At 39.6% G+C, this 27,625-nt stretch overlaps 1 protein-coding gene across 3 annotated transcripts in view; it reads right to left on the bottom strand.

The window, feature by feature from the left end:
• Positions 1-1,731: 1,731 nt before the first annotated feature.
• setd3 (SET domain containing 3, actin histidine methyltransferase) overlaps positions 1,732-27,625 on the bottom strand; it is a 41,547-nt gene continuing 15,653 nt past the window's right edge. For 2 of the 3 annotated variants that reach the window (XM_040137015.1, XM_040137014.1), the window contains exons 5-13: positions 27,381-27,453; positions 26,343-26,599; positions 18,594-18,652; positions 13,536-13,650; positions 12,647-12,721; positions 12,374-12,540; positions 10,202-10,287; positions 7,367-7,527; positions 1,732-6,986 (exon numbers count right to left, since the gene is read on the bottom strand). In XM_040137015.1, coding sequence (XP_039992949.1) covers positions 6,501-6,986; positions 7,367-7,527; positions 10,202-10,287; positions 12,374-12,540; positions 12,647-12,721; positions 13,536-13,650; positions 18,594-18,652; positions 26,343-26,599; positions 27,381-27,453 — 1,479 coding nt within the window. In that variant the 3' untranslated portion in view covers positions 1,732-6,500. The remainder of the gene's footprint in view (positions 6,987-7,366; positions 7,528-10,201; positions 10,288-12,373; positions 12,541-12,646; positions 12,722-13,535; positions 13,651-18,593; positions 18,653-26,342; positions 26,600-27,380; positions 27,454-27,625) is intronic. The other variant, XM_040137016.1, reaches the window with a different exon arrangement.

Genomic DNA, 27,625 nt, shown 5'->3' on the forward strand with positions numbered 1-27,625 from the left:
AGCATAATGATGACCTCCTTCTTTGCACTGACACCTCTTGGGGCTACATATTGAGCATTCCCAGGTAGAGCTACCAAATGCAAATTCAACACTTGGTATCAAATCCAGAACTTTTGTCTGCTTAATTTGTCATGAAATAACAAGGTACAGGGTGCCACTGTCCATAAAACTGATTGTCAGTCAATTGGTCCAATTACTTTTGAGCCTCGGAAAATGAGGGACTATGTATAAAAATGGCTATAATTCCTAAAGAGATAATGACATATTTTTGCTAATCCCTGTTGAATTAAAGCTGAAAATCTATACCAATCACATCTTGATAGCTTAATTTCAAATCTTTTCTGGTGGTGTACAGAGGGAAAACTACAAAAATTGTGTCAGTGGTCAAATACTTATGTCACTAACTGTAGTTATGTCTCCTAGCAATGCCAGGGTAAACGCATCATTTCTGGAGTTGGCTGCTCCACTCCGCCCTGATTGTGTCTGGGTGCCAGCGTAGAAAGTGCTGTTGAATTCTGCCTTTCTTAAAACCCTGGCATGTGCACACTATAAATTGTCCGGGTGCTGCCATGCCCTCGTAGTGTAGTTCTGCCTTTTTCTTGGTGTGAAGTTACACGTAGAAAAGCGATGTTTGAAGCTTTCTCGAGAACTATTCATCCAAAAAACTTAACAGTCAAGACTGCAGTTCCCTGGGACCTCAGCAAGACAACCGTAAAGTTTGAAGTCGACCGAATGAGCGGTTGTCGAGAAAGTCTAAATACAGCCAGAGAGAGAGAAAGACAGAGACTCCTCCATTTAAAGTTAGATACCACTTGGAGAGAGAGGATGGTGTTAGTGATAATTGACTGCCTTCCCCTCATAACACCATCAAGCTTATTATAGCCAACAACATGACGAGGTTAACTAAATCTTTTTAACTCAATAGGTCAACGAGAAGTGACCCCAACTCACATTTTAGGTGGACAATTCTAAATCGCCTAGCCAAAGCCAAGACTTAAAGCAGATATCTGTGTCCTTTTATAGGGAGGTAAAATATGCCTTGTTAAAAGGTTACACAAAAATCAAACCTTTGGTGTTATCCATATTTTAGTCAACAATTATTTCTGAAAACAAATCAAGTAAGGGAGAGCAGGGACAGTTGAACCCCTTTATTTCATTTTCCCCAAATAATTCAGCAGTCATTTTAGAAGAACCATGGGTCATGCTGTGAAGTAAGAAAAATAGTTAAACATTTTTGCAATATAATAATATTTACTCTCTTTCTGAGAATTAAATGAGAATATCAATCCCACATTCATGCTTGTGCATTAAGTTAAGTGCTGGAACCCAGAAGGTGATTAGCCTAGCTTCGCATTCAGTTAGGCTAGGCTAGTTCCACCACATCCATATACTCCCCTAAAATCCTAATTCTCATTTTCACATTTCTGTTGAATTGGAGCCAAGACAGTTAATCAATTAATTAATTAGTCATTTGACAAAAAATTAACAATAACATTGATAATTGACCAATCGTTAAAGCCAAATTTTTGAAGCCAAAAATAGAAAAAAAAAACCCCGTTTTTGCTTTCCTAAATGTAAATATTTCTCGTTTTTCTTAGTCTTATGTAATAGTAAAGTGAATCCGTTTAGGTTTTGGACTGTTCACTATTTTCTGATATTTAACCAGAATCATGATTTTAAATCAATAAGAAAATAATTAATAGTTGTTGCCCTCGTACAGATTCCATAATTAAGTTACAGCAGCTAGAGATTCATAGGTATTGGTAGGGGCATTTTTAAACTCTTGATTGAGCCAGGTAGCCGTTTCCCAATGCTTCCAGTCTTTATTCTAAACTAAGCTAATTGCCCCCGACTTCAGTTCTGTACTTGAGAACATGAGACTGCTATCAACTCGTGACTTGTCTCGTCTCACTCTCAAGAATAGACAGAACAAATGCATTTTTCTCAAACCTCTGCGTGTAAATATTTATCCACAGGTTACAAAACTGATGGCCACACGTGTCAACAGATGTTAAATTTTATGTTATAACATTTAAACATCACAGCATGATATAAAAAAAAAAGATTCCACAGAGTTTGAGTGTTTTTTCATGATTTAATCTTTTAAATGAGAATTGCTGCAATTAAAGATACATTTAAATGAACTCTGCCACTGTACATCTGCCAGGCTTATTTATTGTTGAGTGTAAAGCACAGGAAATGAATACTTGAGCCGATACAGGTAACTGATCACTGAGAACAAGAAGCTGTCAATCATATTTGCAAACAAGCTCCTTTCAATGTTTGATTTGTTTGACGTGCACAAGCAAGATGAATGAAACATGCAAACAGGCAACAAAGCCAATGCAGGAAGACAACCTAATAGGGCATGCGTATGCAGTGAGTTTCATCAAAGCTTGTCTCTAATTGGTGGAATACACCTGTCCCTTTTCTCCCCTAAAACATAAAGTAAGTGTGGCATTAGGAGAGGCTCACGGCTATAAAACTTCGTGAAAGAATGGCCACTGGAACACTATCACTTCAATCTGAACAGTGTGATTTTATCGTATTCATTTTAAAAAAAGATTTCAAAGTTTAGAATGATAAAGTATAGGTGACCTCAAATCTAACTGGTGAGACAGGATTCCAGATTTAAAGAAATCTGAAAAACACCTTATTAAAAGAATCCACTGATAATGAGCCCTTCCACTGAATTTGGTTTGATTTATGAACAGCAGTATTGCACGGTTCATTTTAAACAGTATACTAGACTACAGGAGCTTAGAGCCACCAAACTGTCAAAAGTGAGCAGCAGGTTTAAACAGTCTCAAAAGAAAATTCTTATTTTCATAGTAACAAGAAAAGATTATGATTGTCCATTGTGTTCCTAGTGTCAGTTTGACCTGTGTACTGCGTATTACTTAAGTATGGCTCACCTTTATGTAGCATAAAATCTTAATTCTATTGGAACTGGGAGTTAGTCCATTTTGGGGGGAAAAGCAGTTTGTCAATAATCTAAAGGTACACTTATATCATCTCCTGAGGTTTTCAACCACCTCATGTTCTTCATCATCATGTGACCTAAGTAAATATGGAATTCAGTCACATGGTAACAAGTGGTCATACAGTATATGGCTGGAAGATGGTAACCTTGGTCTCTGTTCAGAGATGGTCGACCACTGACTGCTGGTCAATAACTTTTGACCCTGAATGGTAAGAGGAGTAGGAAGGGGTCAGTGTCATGGAGTCAGGGGATATCTGGAGAAAGATCGAGGACATCCAATGTCAAAGATGGTTAAGAGCCCCCATGCTGTTATTCTGCATCGCAGTGATTCCACTGACACAATTTGAGTTGACTTAAGGGCTTTAACGACTGATAATTGAAATGATCAACCTTTCGGAGGCAGTCCCATACATTACCACTTGTTATCACCTGACCCAAGTTCCATATTTGGGTTACATGATGAAGATGAACCAATAGTACAGTGCTGTGAAAAAGTATGTGCCCCCTTCCTGATTTCTTTTTTTTTGCATATTTGTCACACTTAAATGTTTCAGATTATCAAACTAATTTAATATTAGACAAAGATAACCCGAGTGCATACAAAAAAATTTTATTAAGGGAAAAAAGCTATCCAACCCTACCTGGCCCTATGTGAAAAAGTAATTGCCCCCACCCCCTTATTAAATCAACCGATTAACCATTTTTTTGAAAGCTGAGTGAAATTTCACAAGCCACACCCAAGCCTGATTACTGCCAGACCTGTTGAATCTAGAAATCACTTAAATAGAACCTGTCCGACAAAGTGAAGTCGCCTTAATGATCTCAAAAAGCAGCACATGATGCTGCGATCTAAAGAAATTCAAGAACAGATGAGAAACAAAGTCATTGACATCTATCAGTCTAGAAAGAGTTAAAAAGCCATTTCTAAGGCTTTGGGACTTCAGAGAACCACGTTGAGAGCCATTATCTACAAATGGAGGAAATTTGGAACAGTGGTGGCCGGCCTACCAAAATTACTCTAAGAGCGCATCGACGACTCATCCAGGAGGTCACAAAAGAACCCAGGCAAACATCTAAAGAACTGCAGGCCTCACCTGCCTTAGTTAAGGTCAGTGTTCATGATTCCACAATAAGAAAGAGAATGGGCAAAAACGGCATCCATGGGAGAGTTCCAAGGCGAAAACCACTGCTGACAAAAAGGACAATAAGGCACGTCTCACATTTGCCAAAAAACATCTTGTTGACCCCCAAAACTTTTGGGAAAATATTCTGTGGACTGACGAGTCAAAAGTGGAACTTTTTGGAAGGTGTGGATCCTGTTACATCTGGCATAAAACTAACACAGAATTCTGCAATAAAAACATCATACCAACAGTCAAGCATGGAGGTGGTAGTGTGATGGTCTGGGGCTGCTTTTTTGCTTCAGGACCTGGACCACTTGCCGTAATTAATAGGACCATGAATTCTGTTCTCTACCAGACAATCCTGAAGGAGAATGTCCAGCCATCAGTTCGTGACCTCAAGCTCAAGCGCACTTGGGTTATGCAGCAGGACAATGATCCAAAACAAAACAGCAAGTCCACCTCTGAATGGCTCAAGAAAAATAAATGAAGGTTTTGGAGTGGTCTAGTCAAAGCCTGGACTAAAATCCGATTGAGATGCTGTGGCATGACCTTAAACAGGCAGTTCATGCTCGCAAACCCTTCAATGTGGCTGAATTAAAACAATTCTGCAAGGAAGAGTGGGCCAAAATTCCTCCACAGCAATGTGAAAAACCTATTGCAAGTTATCGCAAACGTTTGCTTGCAGTTGTTGCCCCCAAGGGTGGCACAACCAGTTATTAGGTTCAGGGGGCAATTACTTTTTCACATGGGTGACATAGGTTTTGAATAACTCTTTACCTTCAATAAATTGAATGATCATTTAAAAGCTGTATTTTCTGTTCACTCACTTTGTCTTTGTCTTAATTTAAATGTTCTTTGATGATCTGAAACATTTAAGTGTGACAAACATGCAAAAACAGAAGAAATTGGGAAGGGGGCAAATACTTTTTCACAGCATTGTATATGTTCTGATGAAGATGAAATGTGGCTGAAAGCTCAGAAATAAACAAGTTGGTGGGTATTGAGTTGGAAATATTTTGTCAAACTATATTAATCATGTATTGTCTATGTAAAAGTGAGCCACATTCAGTAACACTACAAAAAAACTGTATCCCTGTATAACTGTAGTTGAGCTGAAGCCTAAAGTAGCTCCACAGCATGGTGGGTGATTCACATTTCAGGTGAGGATTTTTCACCTCATGTTTTCACTCGTGGTTTAAATAAATGAGTGCAACTGAAAGCCCCCGTGACCACACACTCCAAAATAATCTCAAATGTTAAAATTGATAAGAATTATAGCCAAACCTTTCCCTCCACCATGCGTTGGCTGTCAGGTTTTCAGTCAGTACTGGCTCTTTATATCAGTGCACAGAGTTACTGGGAACACCCCTACATTTAACACAAACAAAAGACAGTAACCTATTGATAGTGCTTCCTTGTTTTTCATACAAAAAGTGTTGTGTTGAAATTCTCTCGTTTTAAGGCAGTTAAACAAAAAGCTTCCAACAGTCACATAAACATCTTGCTCTGTCTCACCAAGTATTGCTCTGTCTTACAGAGTCCTGTATATGGCTTTCTCAGCGGCAAAAAAAGTGATCACTATGTCACACATCAGTCCCTTCTGTGACATCCAAAGATACTCACTCTAACATAACCTGACTACATTCATAAAGATACTTTTAAAACACAAAATAAAACAAAATTCTTTTGTTGGTTGCAAATAAGTAATGACTGAAAATGTGCAATTTGACAGTAAAAAAAAAAGTTTCATTGAGATAGCAAAAAGCATCTTCCATATTGGCCTGTCAAACACAAGTGTTAGTCTCATAGGCTAATAAGAGCATTTTATGTTTCCTTCAATTATTCAGCTTGAGATGATTTTAAGCAGAACACAAAGAACCAAGGGCATGATGGTCTTTACTCAGCAGCACTACCGAAAATACTCTATAGAATACGATTGTCAACTCAAAACATACTAAACACATATGGAGACAAACTGCAGTAATAAATCAACCAATTCACAAGATCAGAGAGGTTTTGGCTTTGTGGAAATAACATTCACCTAACTCAATTTTGGTTTTTTTGTCTCTTCACCTAACCATCTGCTGGGATTGCACTGCACCCCTCCCACCCCTGCTTTCTTCCTATGCTGTAGGCCACAAACAGTTTCAATATAAACTGACATTTCAGACTTAAACAAAAGCTAATTTTAATCTGAACCTGTTCTGCACAGAAGGCTGAGGGACACACTGACAGCATTTTAAACAAGTTCAGCAGCAGACGACTAAGAAAAGCCACACTGGATGACCATACAGTCCGAAAAGTTCTGCGACTTCTACTAATATATTTCTGAGTCATTTAAGAGACACAAAAATAAATAAATAGCATGGGCTGTGGCTGTAGGTGGAATATATTTATTCACCCCTCTCTTTGGGATTCTCTTCAGTTCGACTAGCACTTCGGTCGGTCACTTCCCTTTGGCCTTTCTGGTTTGAACTTCCAATCAAGTCCAAAGCTGAATGAACATTGTTGCTGACCTTCTCCTGAGTGTCCCCCTGCACTGGCTCTCCATTAGCATCCATCCCGTACACAGCATTCTCCCCATTCAGGATGTGACTGTGCTCCTCCACTTGGATCTCGTGGCCTTCCTCTACCTCCTCCAACTTGCGCAGGATAATAGGAAGCTTTGCATCTGCGTTGGTATTCTCCAACAAAGCAATATCGCTTTCCTCATACTGAGGCAATGGTACACCCTCCTCCAGCTTCTTCTGGAAGTGCAGACGTTTGGCCTGTCCGCTAGCTGATGCCTTCTCCAGGATCTGTTTCTCAGCCAGGCGGAGCTGGATGGCAACACGAGAGTGCAAAGATAGATCAGGTTTCTCCAGTACGGAGCAGTCCTCCTGGAGGAGACCAGGCCAGGAGGTAAGAGGCAAAGAAAAAGGGACAGAAGGTTATAAGAAGAAGGCAAAAAAAGAAATGGTACAAATTGAATTTCACACATTTGATTCCTTAGTTTTTGTTGGATCTACAAACAGCAACCAAAGTCCTCTTTCTGATTTTCTGCGTCCTACAATTTTAAACTTTCCAGAATCAACAAGTCGACAACCATGCCTTCGATTGTGGCCTTTCAGAACAGATATAAACACTTTTGACTTTAGACGTGTTTGTACACTCCATACAAATTACTTTTGAAGCTAATATAACCCTTAAGACCCTCAAATTGATCTGCAATTAGCCCAAATCACAACTCTCATCACAACTTAAACTCCAGCCAACTGACCTCTGAGGTGGTCTTGTAGGTCTTTAGCAGCAGAGCAGCTCGGGTCTCCAGGAAAGTCCACAACTTGATCTCATTCTCCCAGCTGACAGGGAACTCACTGTTGCCCAGGGTGAAGATCTTATTAATGGCACGATCTCCGAGCAGGTAGTCCTTCAATTCCTCTGGAATAAAAGTAAATGTTAGCATCTTTTCAAAGAAACCAAAGCCCAGCTGCAAGAGTAGTGAAGTGGAAGTGGACTATAAAAAGGTAATGGGTTTAAGAGGCAAGTGACTAAGAAGGCAGCAAGTTTCATCATCCCGTTAATAAAATAGACAAAGAATTTTAGACAGAAACTTGTTTACTATCAACATCGAGGTCTTCATGAGTCCAAAGTTCTGGACCTGATCCAGAACAGATGCATGGAAAAAATACCCAAAACCAGCATGCTTACAATTACTTTCTAACAAAATAAAGTCGATCTGAAACAGTCCTGTGGACAGTCAGAAGAAGTCTGAATTAGACCCAAAATAATTTGACCTGAATCAAAATGCAGTCAACCTGAACAGATCCAATTATATTACAGAGAGACCACCAACACTGACAGTGTGATGATACTCCACCTATCAACCAGAAGCCATGGATGAAGAGACCAACACGTCCTAAAGAACAGTGCGCCTGTTTCGTCTCACTTTCTCCTGTGATGATGATGACAAATCAAGATCAGAGCTGGTAGAAAGTTTGCTTGGGTCCCCCTAGATTTTAAACATGTTAGATACAAGACCCATGGCAATAGAAATGGGACCGTATCCTGACCTAATTAGAAATAATTTGGACCCCACCTGGCTCAGGTCCCGGTTCTTTGTTTCTAGGAACTGAGTGGACAGATGAAGTTTTCTAACCTAGATTCAGATGAGATGATGAGACCAGACTGATGCCTTCTCTGTGTGTCAGTTACTGACAGAGGGGTCTGGGACATGCTTTGCTCAGCTTACCACAAAGACTAAAAGTGGGGGGAAGCTGCTGGTTTGGCTGTATCAATAGAGAAACAGTGAAACCATATTATTTAGATATAGTGGTGAAGTTGTTGGAAGGGCAATTTTTACACATTTCAAAGAACTGGGCTCAGTTTGTCTGAAACCGTACCTATTCTTCAACTAATCGATTCATCGTGTGGGAAAAAATCTGCATGTTATGTTTAGATTAGCTAAATCAGCCACAGTACACAGTGCACTCTAACTAGTAAGCTTATTAGCCTAAATAAACATAAAAAGCTAGTATTTGCAAAATATTAAACCATATTTACCTACTTATTTTATACTGAAATTATAACAACAACAGAAACAGAGCCAGTGTGCATCTGCCCATGTTCATATAATTTCGGAAAATAGAACTGTATCAACTGGTGATCCCAGCACAAGAATTATTGAGGGATATACACTCAAAATACCCCCCCCCCCGTTTTCACAGGTAGTCTGTCCCTCCCACCGCCAAAAATATTGGCTTCATCATGGAAGGATATCGATGTAGAGCTTTTCTCCTCATGAAAGTAACACCAGTGATTGTCCAACCAGTGAGATTTTGGTCAGAGGAGAGCATATCAACCAACCAGTCAACCAGTGGACTGGGAGACTACAGCCCTAAATAATATGCTAATCATCTTAATACTTTAATTCTCTCAACTTCATAGCTCTCAGGATCACCACTAGGCTCTTTGGATCAAGTAGTTAATAAAAGTACAGTGTAAAATTAAATAGGCTACACCTTTCATTTCAATGTGTCAAACACATTTATTCAGCATTTCATTATGCTGTATTCATCATTTTCAAGTTTTTATGGATGTGAACAATAAATAGGCTATCACTAAAAACTGTAGCATTTCTTTCTTCTCAGACAAAAAATGATTACAGATCTTTGAGTTTTTGTTACTTATAACTTTAGTATAAATCATTAAAAGCTAAACCCATTTAGATTCAATTAGGGATTTGAAAAGATTTAGATTCAATAAGCAGATTCAGTAATGGTATTGAAATTGATAAATGATATTGAACATTAGCCTTGATTGTCTTACTTTTGGTTTCACACAGATTAAACTAATAATCTTCTCATCTGACAGTGAAGATGACATCACAAAGTGGGGGATTGTCCCTTTAATTTGTGATCAGCATTTCTTCATTGTATCCTTTTCTGTAAAAGATCTGCTAGGCAGGCCCGTCTGGTTGAATCACGAACATTATTTTGGTCACAATGCGTAAAAAAACTCAGTCTTTATCCTGTTGCCTCTGATCTGAGGACTTTAACATGACTTGGTTACAGTGGAAGATAAAAGAGGAGAAGTGTGGCGCCCAGTTGTGTGCACACACTTTTCCAACATGTCACATCTGTTATGAAATGTTCACACAAAAAGATTACCATGCAGCAAAAAAAGCGAATAATATATCAAGCAGGATCATGAAGATGAATCCTGTGACAGAGTAGGATATAGCCTTGTGCGGTTGTGATTTATGATAGCAGTGTGGTTCTGCATACATGCCAATAAATATTGAAAAACCCCAGTGGATTTCTCTTTTCACACATCTGGTGGCCTGCCTTGATCAATTAAGTAGCTCGAGAATGGACAGGCCTTGCTCTTCCCCTCTTCTTCTCCTCTACTTTCACTTCCTCTCTGTCTCTTCACCTCTGCCGGCGTGCTTTTTTTTAGAGCATGCTACCAGGTTTGTGGCTTGGATGTTTCACAGGGAATGTCCTGCTGCTGTTATTTGACTGTGTGTGTCTGTGTGTGTGTGTGTGTGTGTGTGTGTGTGTGTGTGTGTGTGTGTGTGCATGTGCGTGTGTGTGTGCGTGTGTCAGTGTCCTACCCTCTGTCATGCAGAAGACTCTGAGGAAGGCAAGGAGTTGGGCTGAAATAGGGGGTTCATTACAGTGCAGAGCAAACACACAGGACCTGAAAACACAACAGCATACATACCAAGTTATTATGTTGGTAAACACATTCAAGAAAAAAGAGAAAAAATAAAATGAATTGAATATGTGTGTTTCCTATAAAGCATTAGTGTTATAAGAGACTGCTCATACAGCACTATAAACATCCTGACATTCTGAACTGACATCAGCACAAAACTGCAAACAGATCTTAAAGGAACAGTTCAACATTTTGAGAAAAAGTGAGCGCGAGATGAGATTGATCTAAACCTCATGTCTGTTGTGCTCTTTGTAATTCTTCATTAATCTGTATAAATAAGACACATAAAACACAATATGACCAGTACAGCTGCAAAACTGGGCAGGGAAAGAATTTATGGGTGTGGTGGGCAGCTCACTCCACAGATCTTACCCACAGATCAGATCAAAACTATGGATACTGTATTTCAGTGCACGCTCCTTTTGGGGCCAGGACAAATATTACCCTGTAATATTTGTCCTGGCTGCGCTCTCAACACACTGATTGAAACTTCCTTAGATATTTAGAATTTACTAAATGTAGCAGCACTTAAGCTTTATATCAACAATTGGCTGAAACCAACTGCACCACAAATAAATAAATAGAAGGACACACTTAACAAAATCTATAAAACAGAGGTGATAAATCATAGAATTAGGAATTTACCTAGTTGCTGTGAGAAGGAACTGGACATGAAAAACAATTACTAAACAATTAAAACTTTATAAGATATTCCCTAATATTTATTTACTTTTTTATTTTTGTTTCTTAAACCAATGTATTATTCTTATTGTTGATGTTGATGATGTTCTTTGGTTGTTTGTTTTTAACTTTCGGGTTCAGGGATGGAGGGTGGGGGTACAACTATTGTAAGGGATTATAACTATCAAATAAAGAGTATTAAAAAAAGAAACTATCAATCTGAAATCGAGTGAGGACATCGCCTCAGATCTAATTCTGGTCTTTCTTGTGTCTCTCTGAAAATAATATTAGTATTGCAGTTGGATGAATTCCTCTGAACAGAAAACCTAGTGTTACCTAGAACTCAGTAAGATCTATTCCACAACATCACATTACACATTGAGATAATTTTAGAGAGGACAAAATGTTCCTCCTGCTTGAGCAAAGTGATCGAAGTGGCAATGGGTAGCTTCAGGGTCGACACTATCACACCCCACGAACGCATACCAGCCGCCTCCCTACTCTTCATATTGAATTATCCCTCTGTCCATTCCTCCAGCAACAGAGCATCCAGCTCAGGGAAGTTAATTCTTTGTACAAAAGGTTGTACCGTGTGTTTAAAGGTTGTTGTAGATGTATTGGAAGAAAAAGAACTAACTACATTTTATAAATGAACAGTCAAAATTGCTCACTTATTTCCACTTATCAGAAATAAATGCAAGCTAAAGGAGTAAAGAGTTTGATGATAGCAGCCATTCAACATCACAGCGAGGCCTGACAGTGAGCGCATAGCTATTTCCTTTGAAAATGATCTATGACCAAATCTGTCAGTTTAATAGAGCACCCTGGCAACAACGGGGACTGTTTCATTTAATTTCCACTGTTGAGATTTAGACTGTCATCAATAAGGGATCAAAAGATGTCTGATTAAAAATGCTGAGCAGAGAATGCTGCATAAAATTAAGAGGCTAATGATGAAATGATTAAGCTTCTTGTTGATGAAAGTGTTGGGGCTGATGGTAAATTGATACTTGATGGGGAGGGAGGAAAAAAAAGAGACCTGCTGAAACATTTATATTATGTGTTTCAATTATGCCAAAGGGGAGCCTAATTGGTTGAAATATCTACTGCTGGAAGACAAAAGTGCACCGTGCCAAATGAAGGGTACATGGAGTTAGTGATGAGCCTGGGGTTCTCCTTGACCCATATTAAAGACTTCAGAGTAAAATGCTTCAGGCCTAGTTTGCATATTCAGTCACTCATGAGAGCAGACGCTGTGTTTGTAGATAAGAAGAAGGAAGAAGAGAAATCTGTCACTGGTTATAAGCTTTTTATTTTCAGTAAAATGACAAATTTGACTGAAAATAAAAAGCTTATAAACAGTGACATAGAGAAGGGTTGGACGTACGCTGGGATGCCGGCTCGTGCCAACACTTCGGTCTTCATGGCATAGAGGCGTTCGCTCTTACTGACACCAAGCTTGATCTTCACTCGGTCGTGGGCATTGTCCTGGAAGAAGAAACCATTGTGGATGACGAACTCTGCATTGGATCTTGTGCCATAGAAGATGTAGATCTACAGGAAGGACATAAAAATCATAAAGAAATATAAACAATCCCTCCATCCATTATTTTATCACTATTTATCCTTTGTAAGCTTACAAAGTATAAGCACTAGTAACCTGTTCATTCTTCTTGTAGTCCTGCAGTGCCACACATTCACAGCGATCATCCTCCAGGTTGTAGCCGGTGGTGATCTGCATATAAAAAAATCAAATGTATGAATTTGACCCTTACCAGTGCTCAAGAAACACATTTTAATGTTCATCAAAATAACTTTTTTCCCCCATTCATTGGAGTCCAGGAATGCATGTGTTTGTTTTTATTTGTGAATTCAATGTTTTTTCACTTTTGTTATTGAAACCATATATTACTGGAACATGTCAATTTATCACAATATATGGGGAAGAAGTGTCAAGAGTTTTCAATTTGGGATTCTTAATACCTTGTTTGTAATCAGAGCAGTAGTCAAAATAACTTAACTAAATAACTTAAAATAATGGATGTAATTGTGTACTTATATAGCTATATAGCTATACATTGTGAGGACCACTTTGAGTTTTAGATCTTTGGAGTGAGGACATTTTGGGAAAATCGCTTTCTGACACACCTTCAAAGGGTTGTTTTAGGGTTAAGACTTGATTTTAGGTTTAGAGTTCGAATTAGTTTAATTAGGGTAAGGGTTGGAGTTAGGCATTTATATGTGTGTGTGTGTGTGTGTGTGTGTGTGTGTGTGTGTGTGTGTGTGTGTGTGTGTGTGTGTGTGTATGTATTTGTACTTCTATCTTTGTTTGATTTTTACACCTTGTTAATTAGGACACTTTGGCTGGTCCCCACAACATTAAAAGGGCTTTTTGAGGGGTTAAGACTTGGTTAGGGTTAGGCATTTAGTTGTGATGGTTGTGGTTAGGGTAAGGGCCTAGGGAATACATTATGTGAGTGAGTGTCCTCACAAAGATAGAAGTGTGTGTGCATGTATGCTTGGGAAAAAGAGTGTGATATAGACTTTACCAGTCCATTAGTGTGGTTACACATGTCCCAGAGGGGAATGAGGGCAAGAGTGACCCGGCTGCCATCCTCAGTAGGGATCTGGTTCTGACGGGTCATTACAGAGGACACCGCCCACCTGTCACATACAGAAACCAATCACTGCTAAGTAGAGTCGTTTATTTACTCCACTGAAAGCGATCATGAGATCAAAACAACACTGGAATGACCATATAGAGAAAAGATTTGCATCAGATGAGGAAGGAGAAAGGAGGGAGAACAGAGGAGACAAAGATGGTGAGAGAAGGGAGAATAATGGATGGAGAGGAAGGAAAACAGAGGACAAAATGATCGCCCAGCTCTCCTCAGCAGCAGACGAGCTGTAACGAACCAGCAGGGGCCACTGCTGAGTAGCGGTCTTTGTGCAGTCTGGAGTCAATTTTGGACTGGATATTGATCAGTCCCTTTACCCCTGCCTGGACCCAGTGGTGGCCAGACCAGAAGAAGTCCAGGATGGCTTTCTGAATGTCCTCTATTGGGCCTCTTGGTGGCATCAGAGCAATGACTCTGTGCCAAAGAGTCAAGGCGACCAAGGTATTGGCAACCTGAGCTCTTCCCCTATATGACAACTGGGGTAGTAGCCATTTCCATTTAGACAACCGAGCGCACACTCAGCCCCCTGCCAATTCTTTCTTAGAAAGCCCTCAGTGCCCAAAAAAAAACTCCCAGCACTTTCAGCCCCTCCTTCACCCACTCAAGTCCTCCTAGCAGACTTGGCAGTGCCTTATTTCTCCATTGTCCCACCAACAAAGCTTCACTCTTAACCCTGTTCACCTGTGCAGAGGACGTCTTTTCATAAAGAGTCAGGGTATCTTTCATACATTGAGCATCCCCCTGGCTGGTGACAAAAATATAAACATCGTCTGCATAAGAAGAAACGGTACGAAGATGATCAAAGTCAGAGGACTCAGGCAGTGATAGACCACTGAGCCCCCCTCTCAACCTCCACAGCAAGGGCTCGATAGCTAAGCTATACAATTGACCTGAGACAGGACAACCTTGTCTTGTCCCTTGCTGTACAGGGAATGGCTAACACAGCCCTGTCCCTATCTTCACCATACACTGTGCACCATTACACAATAAACCAACCCAAGCCAGAAAACCATCACCATTACCAAAAACCCCAAGTGCAGAAAATAAAGGAGAATGATCAACGCTATCAAAAGCTTTCTACTAGTCCAGAGAGACAATACCACAATTAACATTATAGTATTTACACACATCAATAACTTCGCATATAAGAAAATGATTGTCCTGTTGGGTACATAATAAGTTTGATCTGTGTGTACTATTAATTCCAGGATGTCCTTGAGTCTGTTTGATAAGGCTCTGGACAGCACCTTATGGTCTGTACAGAGGAGGGCAAATGGTCTCCAGTTCTTAAGTAAGGGCAGGTCTCCTTTCTCTGATAACAGGGAAAGCACTGCTCGCTGACAAGAGACTGGGATGGATCCTGTTCTGAAAAGCTCACAAAACACCCTGTAAATCAGGTCCAATGGTAATCCAGAAATGCTTATAAAAGTCACTGGAGAGACCATCTATACTTGGTTCCCATCCTGATGCTATCAGTTTAACGGCAACTGTCACCTCCTCCAGCCAGCTCACAATCCAGGGCATCTTTCTATTCTGGGCTTAGCTGAGGAAGCCCTTCGAGGAGCTCTCCGCGGCATTCCATGCTGCATCGTTCTGCACCAAAGAGATCAGTGTAGAAATCTGTCGCATGGTTCCTCATCTCCCCTAGACTAGTGGTCGCTCTGCCTGCCGGAAGCCTGACGCAGGTCATCTGCTTCCCCTGTGCCACCAATTTCTCCAGATTGAAATACAAAGAGCTTGCAGCATCCATATCCTTCAACTGGAAGAAAGAAGACCTGACAAGGGCTCCCTTCACTCTCTCATACAGGAAGGAGCTCAATTCCAACCTCTTACCATTCTCTCACCACAGTTTCAATGAACTAAAATCTTTTTTTTTTTTTTTCCCCCATTGCTGCCAAAAGCGCTCAAAGCACTGGCAGAAAATACTGTCTTGCAAGAGTTTATTGTTAAAAATACACTAACACTTAACCCTTTCACCTGGCGAAATGATCAAGTCTATGCTGACTAAGTGGTGGTCAGTGAATCCAACTGGACTTATGCTACTGTAAACTAGTCTGTTAAGGCTCTGAGATGACTGTGGGTGGGGTTCCTCACTTTATTTGTCCACAGTAAAGTCTACAGTGTAGTTGAAATCCCCACCAATGATGAATTGATCCTGATGGTAATTCCTTAGCTCATTTTTTAGCTTGGTGAGAAAAACGTACTCTTTCTGTTGCTTGATTTGGGGCATATATTTTAACAAAGCAGAACACAGAGTTCTCTATTTCTGCCTTGACCCTACCTTGTCTGTTGGATTAGTATGTGTCTCTTGCAAAAACAACACATCAATCATTTTTTAAGTAGAGGCTTCAGAGATTAAAGCCCTTTTGTGCCTTTCTCTCCCACCATTAATGTTCAGAGATCCTATTTTGAGGCTCCGCATAGAGGTCAGAGAAGAGAAACAGACAACAAACAAGTAAGGAGCAGTAAAAAGACGAATTACTCAGACCTTCCAAATGCTTCATCCAGAAATTGATTTATTTCCTCTAAAGAGTAGAGATTTGTGTTCCTGTTAGAAGTTTCACCAATAGATACCGTATCTGACTCAGAGTCATATTCCATTTCTTCTCCATAACATGTTACCTGGCTATTGAACACACCTGAGTAATTCTCACCCACGGGTGGGGCCGCCCGCCAGATCTGCCTGCTGTTTATGTGGACATACAAAGCATTTGTGACCCACATCTCCACACTCAAAACATTTCAACTGTCCTGAGCTGGAATAAACCATGTAATAGCCATCACCTTGCTTTACATCCTTACATCCAAAACTCAATGTTTTAAATCCGCTGGCAAATTTACCAAACCTATGGAGCTTGTTCTCTAACAACTCGTTTGGAATAAATAGCAGAACACCAGATATGGAGATCTGCGTGGAGGGAACTAAAAGCAGGGGGACCTGCACAAAAATCTCCCTGATAAACACGCCACTCTCTATAAGATGATTTAACATTAGGCTCATCTTTCAAAAAGACAACCACTGCTCTGTTCATTCTTGATGCAATAGATAATTCATCGTGTCCTACTTGTTCACTGACAGCCAACAGAACGTCCTCCATAGTTTTGTTACTATCCGGCAAGACCATCCTTACTTCCTGCCGGATAGACGGAGGTGGCATCTTGGAGGACGCCATTCCTCTCGAGAATGGCCTGACAAATCACTCTGCATACACTCAATGAAACTATTAAGAAATCTTACCTGATCATGAGCGTAGGACAGATGAAGAGTACAGTGGAAAATCCAAAGACAGGGACAGAAAACAATTCAAAACTTCACATCACTTACATGTCCACCACCCTCCCTCATGCTCACACAACAAACAGGAAATGGGAGGAGGGGAGAGGAGGGACAAAGATGGAGGGAGAAAGGAGGAGATAAAGATGAAGAGAAGAGGAAAAGATGGAGGGAGAAAGAGGGGATAAAGAAGGAGGAGGAAGAAAGAATGAAGGAGGAGATAAAGATGGAGAGAGGAGGGAGAAAGATAGAGGGAGAGGAGGGACAGCAGAGGAGTTGAAGATGGAGAGAGGAGTGAGCAAGATGGAGGGAGAGGAGGGATAGCAGAGGAGGTAAAGATGGAGAGAGGAGGGAAAAAGATGGAAGGAGAGGAGGAATAACAGAGGAGGTAAAGATGGACAGAGGGGGGAGAACAATGGATAATAAAAGAGGAGGAGAGACTGAAGGCCTCTTACTCTCCTCCCTGAACATACAGTCGTTTAGCTCTTATAGGATCATTCTGATTTATTATAACTAGGGTCACTGAGATCGGGGAAGGATCAAAAAGGTTGTAAACAATTAAATGAGATTATCTAAACACTTTATTTGGAGATTGAAAGTCAAAGTAGAGCACCCAAAATGTTAATTAATTCCTCATGAACAAGAAAACTGAAAAAAACTTTGGTAAGTGCAGTGGGTCAAAGTTGAAGCAGGAACTGTGTCCCTGTCTGAAATCTCTTCCTCATTCACTACAATTCACTAATAACAGTAAACTTGAGACCACGATTACAATAAGCCAGTCTTTTAGATAAGTTATATTATAATGAACAGATGTAAATTTTACAGGTCTGTTATCGCAGTGCTGTGACAGAATAGTCACTTGAACAGGAAAAAAGTTTCACCTTAGTTGTAATAAACGGAAACGACATTTGGCTTTGTCAGTCATTAGTTATCAGTCATTGTGTGTCAGGCTGAGTCTACAAAACTCAGTCACCTGTCAATCATACTACTTAGAGGAGAGGGGCCGATTTATTGGAATACAGCCATACGTTTTGTAGGTGGACACCACTCAAATGGTACAAAAAGTAGCCCAACCTGCCAAAAACTATTTTTAATTGGCCAATGGAATAAAAAGTAGCCAAATATGGGCAACACCATTAATACAGTAGTTCAGTGGCACAGTGGTTGTATTTATGTTGTTTCACTCACTGTGATAGAGTGGTAAATGTGGTGAGCAGAAGGTTTGCTGCGGACATGTCGCTGTTAGATGTATGTAACTGTGTCTTTAACTTTTTTGTCTTAACTCCCAGGTGGTAATACTCAAGTTAAAGTGATTTGTTTCTCATGGATATTAAAATGTGGGCATATTAAACCTTTAATTTCCATGTTGTCCATTGTGTATGACTTGCACAAGTCTGTCTAATTGTCAGATATGACTGAGATGTGGAAACACATCTCAGTCATATACAGTAAACGTTATTATTACTGATGAGAAAGATGTGCTGTGAAAATATTTACCAAGTTGTACTAAACCAAAATGATTCTTTTGCATTTGTTCCAGTTTACATGACAAACACACACAAACATGCAGAAGATATGAAAAATCTGAAAAGAGGCCAAGGAGGTACTGATACAATCACCCAGCCCCACACACACACATTTATACACACACCGACCTGTAGTCATCAAATGTGAAGCTGTCCTTCAGGGCCAGTTTGCTGGCAGCAGGATGAGTCTGGGGATGGAGGGAAGAAGGTGGATGAAAGGAAAAAGGAAGAGAGGGGGGGAAAAAAAAAAAACACAAATCAGTGTGAGGAATTTCATTATGCAGGTATGCTGGGGGGGCTGTCTGACAGGGACGCCTAACAAGAAGGACTGGGAGTAGAGGGCCACCGCTGGGGCGGGCGCGGGCGCGCGTATGTGTGTGTGTGGGGACCGTTAGTGAGGTGCGACACCGCCCCCCCATACATCACTGTCAACTTAATTTGTTGTGGCCACCAGCTGTCATAAATCTGCCTCATCAATTTGGCCCTGTACAGGCTGTGTGTCTGTGTTTATGTGTTCGAGATTTTGTGTCCGCTGATTCCACCAGTTTCTCCATTTGAACCCACAGCCATTTACAAACTGTCCCAAGCTTTAGCAGGAGAGCGAGAGAGCGAGAGAGAGAGCGAGAGAGAGAAAAGAGTAAGAAAAGAGACTCTTCTGTCAGCTGGTCCTGAGACTTACTGATCAAATAACACCCAATTCTGTTCCACCTCAGACCAGCACTGCTTTCCAACCACTAATCAGAGTAAATCAAATTATTAAATTAACAAAAGACGCCTACTTGGAATATTGGATGAGTAAAACAAAAACTCAAAACAAGTTAATTGTTATCTGGCCCTAATCCATCTAACTATAAATTGAAGAATTTCTGTCTGTCTGTCCTCTGATTTTCTCGACAGCCGCTCATTCTATTTTCTTCAAACCACACGTGTGTATTGCTGAGGACCCAAGAAAGTGCAGTGTCAATTTCGAAGCTCTTTGGATGTTCGGTTCTTGAGAAACAGAAAAAAGATTAATGTTAAACGTCAGTCTGTTTGAGCTGGGGTGACTCATCCACGTAACAGACATCATAAATTAGGACGTCGACAGGATGGCTGTGCCCGGTCAAACAATGGATTCCCCGGAGACAGACACAGCGACAACAAGACACCACTGTTTTGTTTACTTTTTAGCCCCATCCAAGCATGATATATTACAATTATTAACAGGTGGAAAAAGTAATTTATGCACCGCTGCTGTTATGGTAACGTAACATTACACCATGCATCATCTAACGTTGTTATTTGGCTGTTGTATATTTTATGTTTCCTTTCACGTCAACACTCTTGATGTCAGAAGAAAAGACCCATACGCTGTTTGTTATACCACCGCTGCATGCCCAGTTGTGCAACAGCACCCCTGTCCAAGAAACAGATTTGGCGAGTGACATTAAAAATGCTTGATCGAGGGATCTTGGGAAGAGATAAGACAGATGACAAAAGACAGGACACCTACACCACCATGGCAGCAAAGGCAGTGCGGATTTCCCAGGTGAAGGTTAATTAACCTTAATGAGAAAACTTATATACAGTTAGTTTAATACGTGTTTTTGCCAATAAAACAAAACTAACTTTTCACTTGACCTTGGTACAGCAGGTTGTGCAGTATAACATAATGATATGACTATACAACTGTAACTCATCTTTTGTATTTATGACTTATGTGGGCTTGGTTATAAGTAGAATTTTATGTTCTGATTTCAGAAGAACCAGAGCTATGTACGAGAACAAGAAAGGGCTGAAACTGCTTCTTCCTCACCCTGAAAGAGAAGAAAGGTCTCTAACTGGGCTCTAGCAGATTTACTTGGAGAGCCATTTTATCTTCCAAAAAGACAGGACTCACCTATGTCACTACATGATCAGGCACTGGATGAAATGAAGAAATACAAAGAGGCAAAGCCATTGGCTTGTGGAAGGAGCACCAGACTGCTTTCCCCTTACTGTCTAACTTAGCTAGAAATACCCTCTGCATCCCAGGTACAAGTGTAGCTGCAGAGAGGGTGTTCTCCACTGCTGTAGACATAATTACAGCTCTGAGACAAGATCTGACACCTGAGCATGTGGCTCAACTCTTGTTTCTGCACAAAAATCTGAAAACATGTTAAGCCTTAGCTGCCAGTACAAGGCCACTTTTAAGTGTGTTTAAAGTGTTATTTGTTTTTTAATTTTTTTTAATTAAAAAAACTGATATCTCAGGTGTACATTCTTACAGTAAATAGACATGCACTTTTACAGTCAAGTGAAACCAGAATATTATTGTTGCATCAAACAACTAAAAGCCTAAAAGACAACAGAAAAGGCCACTTTAAGTTTAAAGGTCAGAACAGCTGTCATAGTAAATTCTGTATAGGACATGGTCATTATTCAAAACCAACTTATATTGCGATACATATTGTTTCGTGGCCTCTGTAATGTGACACGTATTGTTTTGTGAGGTTTTAGGCACTACCCAGCCTTACACAGAATGTGAAAAATAATTATCTTGACATAGCCTATTATATACATTTTTTTGGTGCTATTTTCTTGTTATTTTTTTCATCTATTTATTTATTTGATTCTATTTAATTCTCTTTTTTCCTTTCTCATCTCATTATTGAATTGTATTTTCCCCAATGCTTTGGCAATACTATTCACCTGACATTCATGCCAATAAAGCATACTGAATTTAATTGAATTGAGATAGAGAGAGAGGGAGACAGAGAGAGAGAAAGAAAGAGCGAGAGAGAGAGAGAGAGAGAGAGAGAGAGAGAGAGAGCGAGAGAGAGAGAGACAGAGACAGAGAGAGAGGGAGACGGTGACGGAGACAGAGCGAGAGAGACACACACACACAGGCCGACCGACTGCGGGGGGGGGTACAGTCAGGTCAATTCAATTCAAGTCAAAGCCAATGTGACAAGCTAATTTTCCAGCCCGGTCATCTGAGGAGGAGGGAGGGGATGGAGGAGGCTACACGAGGAGGGTAGTGTGTGTGTGTGTGTTATGAAAGGAGATGTAACAAAGATGAGGGGACAGGACACACACACCTTCACGAGCCCTTCTCGCTCTGTCTCCATCTCAAGCCAAGTGCACACAGATTTCTCTCTCTCTGTGTGTGTGTGTGTGTGTGTGTGTGTGTGTGTGTGTGTGTGTGTGTGTGTGTGTGTGTGTGTGTCATGAGAAAATCTCTCTTGAAAGACAAAGCCATACTCAGAGCAGCATCATTATTAAATACAGCGCTCTAACATCCAAACCTCAAACACTCTCTGCATGGTTTCTGTTACTTTGATGGATATGTCTGAAACTAATGATTAATATCATTATCAGTTAATCTCCCTAATATTTTGAACTGATTAATCGTTTGGTCTATAAAATGTTCCAAAACAGTGATTATTTTTTATAACTTACCACAGCCCAAAAAGATGTTTTCAGATGTTTTGTTTTAGTCGACCAACAGTCCAAAACCCAAAGATATCAAGTATACAGTCATATATGACAAAGAAAAGCATGAAATTCTCACACTCGAGAAGCTGGAACAAAAAAAAAGTTTTGCATTTTTCCTTGAAAAATTACCAAATGATCAAACAATGACCAAAAAAGCTGACGATTTTCCACCTGTAAACCAATCAATTAATCAACTCATCATTGCAGTTCTGGTGGTGATTATAAATCTTCATATGATAGTCAAAATACACAGATCAGCCACAACATTAAAACTGGTAACTGGTTTTCATGTTGTGGCTGATCGGTGTATATTACAAAGCATTTCCTGTCACAGTTTAATATAAATTTTCCAATATCTATATATATTGTAAGTATACTGGTAATTTGGCTCTTTGTTGCCCAAATCCCAAAAGTCTCACTTTTAAAGAAGACTTAGTGCACATAAATAAATTGTGATAAAGGAAAAACAACAACTTTTTTCCTCCTTTGTGTACTTTGTACTTACATTACTAAAAGCACAACATCCATCCCTTTTCTATACTGTCACACAAATGTCCATATTTTCTAAGCAGTGAAATCACAGATTAAGTGCATTTATGTGCCATTCTGAACACAAAAACTGTCCCGCATTTAAGAAGCACCTAGTAACATAAGTTTTTCAGTTTATGCAAATTCAGAGTAACAGAAAACTCAAAATACCAAATTAGTCTAAAGCAGTTAGCAGTATTAACAATAGAATATCTGTCATGCATTTCTTTAAACATTTTACTTGTGGTACTTTGTGCCCATGTATCAAAAATATAACATCACAAAACAATGTCTCAGTGTATCACAAAGGTGTAAAAAGACAATATAATGTGATACTATTAGTATTAGTGAGTGCTTGAAGCATCATAAGACTATGTATAGCTACAATACCTTTGACAGTTTCTACACAGTCAAAATGTAATATTTAAACTATCTACAGTATAATCTACACAGCATTAAGTGTGGTACTGCAGCACCACTGTGGAATTAGCAGTAGCCTCAGCAATCCAAACAGCCAAAGTCAACACTAACTGCTATGTTGTATCTAGTTAGTTTCACACTAAATTTGCCCTTTGTTGTTCAGTTGCACCATCTTTAATTTAATTCAACCAAGCTAACCATAACCATACCCATACCATTGTCACACAGACTAATCTAGTGCAACATTCAAGTAATATGGGCAACAAAGACACTACTAACTGGTGACGGAAAGTCAGACTCTTATAACAGACTTTTTGGGGTTTTTTTCACATAATATAGTGTATGTTTTCATGTGTGAACTAATTTAAGTCTTAATCATACTCCAGGATGCACACAGACAGCTGCTGACTTGCACATGGACAACGGACTTCTATACGTACTACAAATGGAGCACTGTGTACACAGATGCATTCTTTACATGCTCACTAGAAAACACTATGGCGACCTCTTTTGTTTGTTGTATTTGGCTAAACAACACAAAAAAGTCAAAAAAGAAAACTGTGTGTGAGACTGACGAACAAGACCAAAGGTGGGAAATATATAGTACATACTGTACATACAGAACACAAAACAAGATCCAGTTTATTTTTCTAGTGCAGTTGGTAGCTGCAATCACACATCTTGGGCTGCATGCATATTTCCACAAGGGGGTCCACACAGACCCACACAGACATGAGCAGATGACAAAATTTACCTCATGCGGACTCACATGACTGTGCAGACGCAGAAAGCATGAACTGGCCTTAACATATGATATAACAAGTGTTTGTCTGTTTAACATCATGTCATTAATCATTTTAAGATAATTTACTGATCGCCTGTGTGAGATGCTAATGTTTCGGTGATGTTTTTGCAAAGATGCAAAGATAGCTGTAAAACGTGTAGATGTGGTCATAAACCGCTCTAATAACAACATCAGGCCAAGTCTATAGAAAAGATATGGCCAAATTCTAAACCTTAACAGCCACAACTTTCTATTGTAAACAACAACGTGGTGCCATCAACAATTATTTCATATACAATATTCTCTTATATAATCCAAATAACTGTACAGCGCTATATTGAGCCTGCATGTCAGTGTTATCATAACAGATGCTGACAGACTGATCCAATCCCGAGTGTAAATATCCGAGAAACTTTACCTCCAGCTCTATCATTAGCCTTCCTTATCTTTTTAACTGTTTCGCCTTGACAACAGTTAATAAGGACTGATGGTACAGTACAGTCCCTTTGAACTTATACACAGCTGCTACAACAGACTGGGTGTTCCATCCCTCTAATTATTGTAGTGGCACCAATGCAAATACTTTACAAACAAATTACACATGTTCATTTTTTAGACCTGTTAAAATTCAGCTCCAACATTTAATCCATACACACACATGATCACAGAACATTCAAATCAAATCTGTTTGTGTATAGGTTTACTTATAAAACATTATTAATGCTTGAATGATGCATATAGAGTGCTACCAAAAGTCACTGTAGCTTACTCGTTGGCTAGCAGTAGTTTAAACATAAGACACCAAAAACTTTGCATTATGGGACATCAGTATGGGCCAGCAAAACCCTTTATAACCACGATACTAAGAAAGCCACCGATATTCAGACAATGTGACACAGCATCTTCATGGTATTCAGAAAATGTAAAGTATCACTGAAATCAACATAAATCAAGTGGACAGCATTAGAGCATTGAAACCAACAGTAATAAGTCACCGACTGAAGCTCCTTCAGCACTGGGGTTCTTCTTCTAGCTCACTGGCGTTAAACCATTTAAAACTCAACACTCCCATCTAGTGGAGTCCACCGAAACTGCACTATAAAGTAACATTCAAAGAGCAGTAACCAAACCATTTAGCTATGGTTACTCCTGATTTCTACTAGAATGATTTATATTTGACACTTAAAATTGCTGTTTACTATTGTGTTATTAATTGAAAGAGGCAAAAAAAAAGAAAAAAAAAAAAAAGAATTAAACACACTACTGAGGTATTCCAATAAAATTGTGTCTACAAAAATAGATATCATCATTGTCATCTTAACATGCAAACATCCATTCTCCTGCCTGTTCATAATATAATTAAAAAAAATATGTAGCTGCTGACTTCAGACAAGAGAATTGTTGCGAGTTCTGATTAAAGATGAGCTGTAATTTCACCATGCTTCACATTTATAATGGGACATTAGCATATTTTCAGATTACTATCACCACTTTTGGTGTCTGGGCCTGTTAACCAGTACTTCATCATTTACCATAATCACTGTCTCTGTATCTTATTCCAGTTGTTGGCATATTAACACTGGACAGAAAAACTCATTTTCAAAGTTCAAACTGAATCTTTTCCCAAACTGAAAAAGTGTCCTGCTGAACTTGGTATGGAAATCACTGTCATACATAATGTATGACAGTGATTTCACTTAGGATAAACTAAAGTGGCCACAATCTTTAGTTCAACTATGATCAGAGATCAAATCCATCTGTTAGTTCAGTTCTGTCTATCCTTCCTCTTCAGAACTGAGCCATTGTTAATGTTATTAGTGACACCAGTGCTTTTCCTACAGCACTATGAAGAGTAAAACCTACTACTGTGACAAAGGTCTGAAAGAGGGAAACCGAACAAGGGAGTAACTTGCCTCCTGCTGTCAGTGCTATTGTGACTCATTGTGACTTTACATTTACCTGATACAACTGGTTTTGGTGTTTAAAGATGTTTTGTCCAACTGACTGTAATCTAAGTTGTAATATGTACTGTAATAAGTTGAAAGTACAAGACTGTGGACATAAAAAGTTCAAGGAAGACATTAACATTAATTCCCAAGGTGCAATCACCGAGCTTAAAATTCTGTTGGCAAGTGGAAGCCAAAGATGACACTGATGAGAAAACTGACAGCTCAATCTGCAGTTTAAATCAGTTAACTTTTAAATTCTGCTTCCGCTATGGGTGAATTCAGTAACCAAAGCGTTTGAATTCACTGCTGCTCTGACTGATACCTTTGATTGGCCTAAGCAACCGAGGCTCATGAGCAATGTAATATTTAGACCTGACCCCCAAGACTACAGATAAAACATGATTTCTCATAAACAAAGTGTTAATAATTAATACTGCCACAGCATAAACCTATAGGATTGTTATATTATAGAGGAGAGTCCTGTGTTTCCATGTTCAGTAGCAATTTGAAATGTTAGCACAGCATGGGAAAAGCAGTCCCTGACACCTCACAACTCTACTACACAAAATAAGTATAAACACCTGCATGGTGGGCCATGGAGGTGTAAGGCCTTTAACACAAAATAAGTATTTATACATTTTTTTCTGTAACTGGACTAGGTAGCACAAAATTTTTACTATTTCATGTACCATACGTTGTTTAAACTCTATCAGTGGGTGTGTGGCGGGTGTATCTGCCTACCTGTACCAGCTTGTAGAAGTAGGCGTACTGGCGTGCAGTGTTTTTATACTGGCTCAGAACATCCTGCACTGCCTGTGTGCCCAGGAGCAGCTGCACCTCGTCCTGTTGGTAGTACAGTGGCGTGTCGTACTCCTGAGGAAGACTGCGGATGTACGGCAGCCAGGTTGAAGCAGGGTTGGCCCGCTCACACAGCAGGTGGAGGGCCAGCGTCACGTTGCCCATGGCCTGCAGGATCCGGTCCTGGCTGTACAGAGGACCTGAGAAACAGAAGTTACAGTCAGTTAAAGGATAACACAATGCTGATTTGAGCTGAAAATCTAGGGTTTCTGCTGTTGTAGAAGATATTTTCACATGCTTAAAGTGAAAAAATGTTCACTGATCTCACAAAACATCTGTGATGGAAGAGATCAGAGGAGCCCCGGAGGCACTGATTTGGTAATTTGCAGAATGGCATCTAGATAAAAACCTGCTAAAGCATATTTCAGCATGTAAAGAGGACCTTTGTCACACTGAAATATTTATTTAAACCAAGGTTACAGTTGTATGGTAAAGTTTGGCCACCACTGGGCAAATTCCATATTTTGTTGATTTTTGAAGATAAAACAAGTAAATACAACCCTTGCAGGAAACAGACATTAAAAATGATACTTTCTTCAAATGTTAAGGCACTATTCCTTTTTATTTCACCAACTTAATAAATAAAAGAAAAAAGGGGGTGTATTTACATCTTTTTAACTTCAAATATCAACAAAACATTGAATTTGCCCAGGGCTGGACAGACTTTTGCATACAACTGTATACAGTATGTAAACTAGACAAGTAATATGGTACAATACTGTAATATTAAAGAAGATACTTAGTACTTTTAAAGGAAATCCATTTGGTGTTTTCTTCTTTTCCCCTATAGATCATATTTTCATATATAGATCATAGATAGATCATAGATCATTGATGTAAATGATTATAATTATCTTCTAGAATGGTGAATTTTTCTCACAAATACTTGTATTTTATGAACTCATTATTTGAAGCTCTCACCCAGCACAGAGTTCTGGGCCGACTCCACTGTCATCAGCATCTTCCTGGGTATCCACAGGAATAATTCCTCTGCCTGCACGCACGCACGCCAGACGCACACACGCACACACGCAGACCAACATCATAAGCATTATACACGCTCTGCCAATCAACAGGTGGCAGGACCCTCCTCTAATTTAGCCAGCAAACTATACTGTGAGCTAGTACTGCTCCTCAAACAAGAAAATTCAAAGATCAGATTTTTA

The sequence above is a fragment of the Xiphias gladius genome, chromosome 10 (genome assembly GCF_016859285.1).
Source record: "Xiphias gladius isolate SHS-SW01 ecotype Sanya breed wild chromosome 10, ASM1685928v1, whole genome shotgun sequence".
NCBI lineage: Eukaryota > Metazoa > Chordata > Actinopteri > Istiophoriformes > Xiphiidae > Xiphias > Xiphias gladius.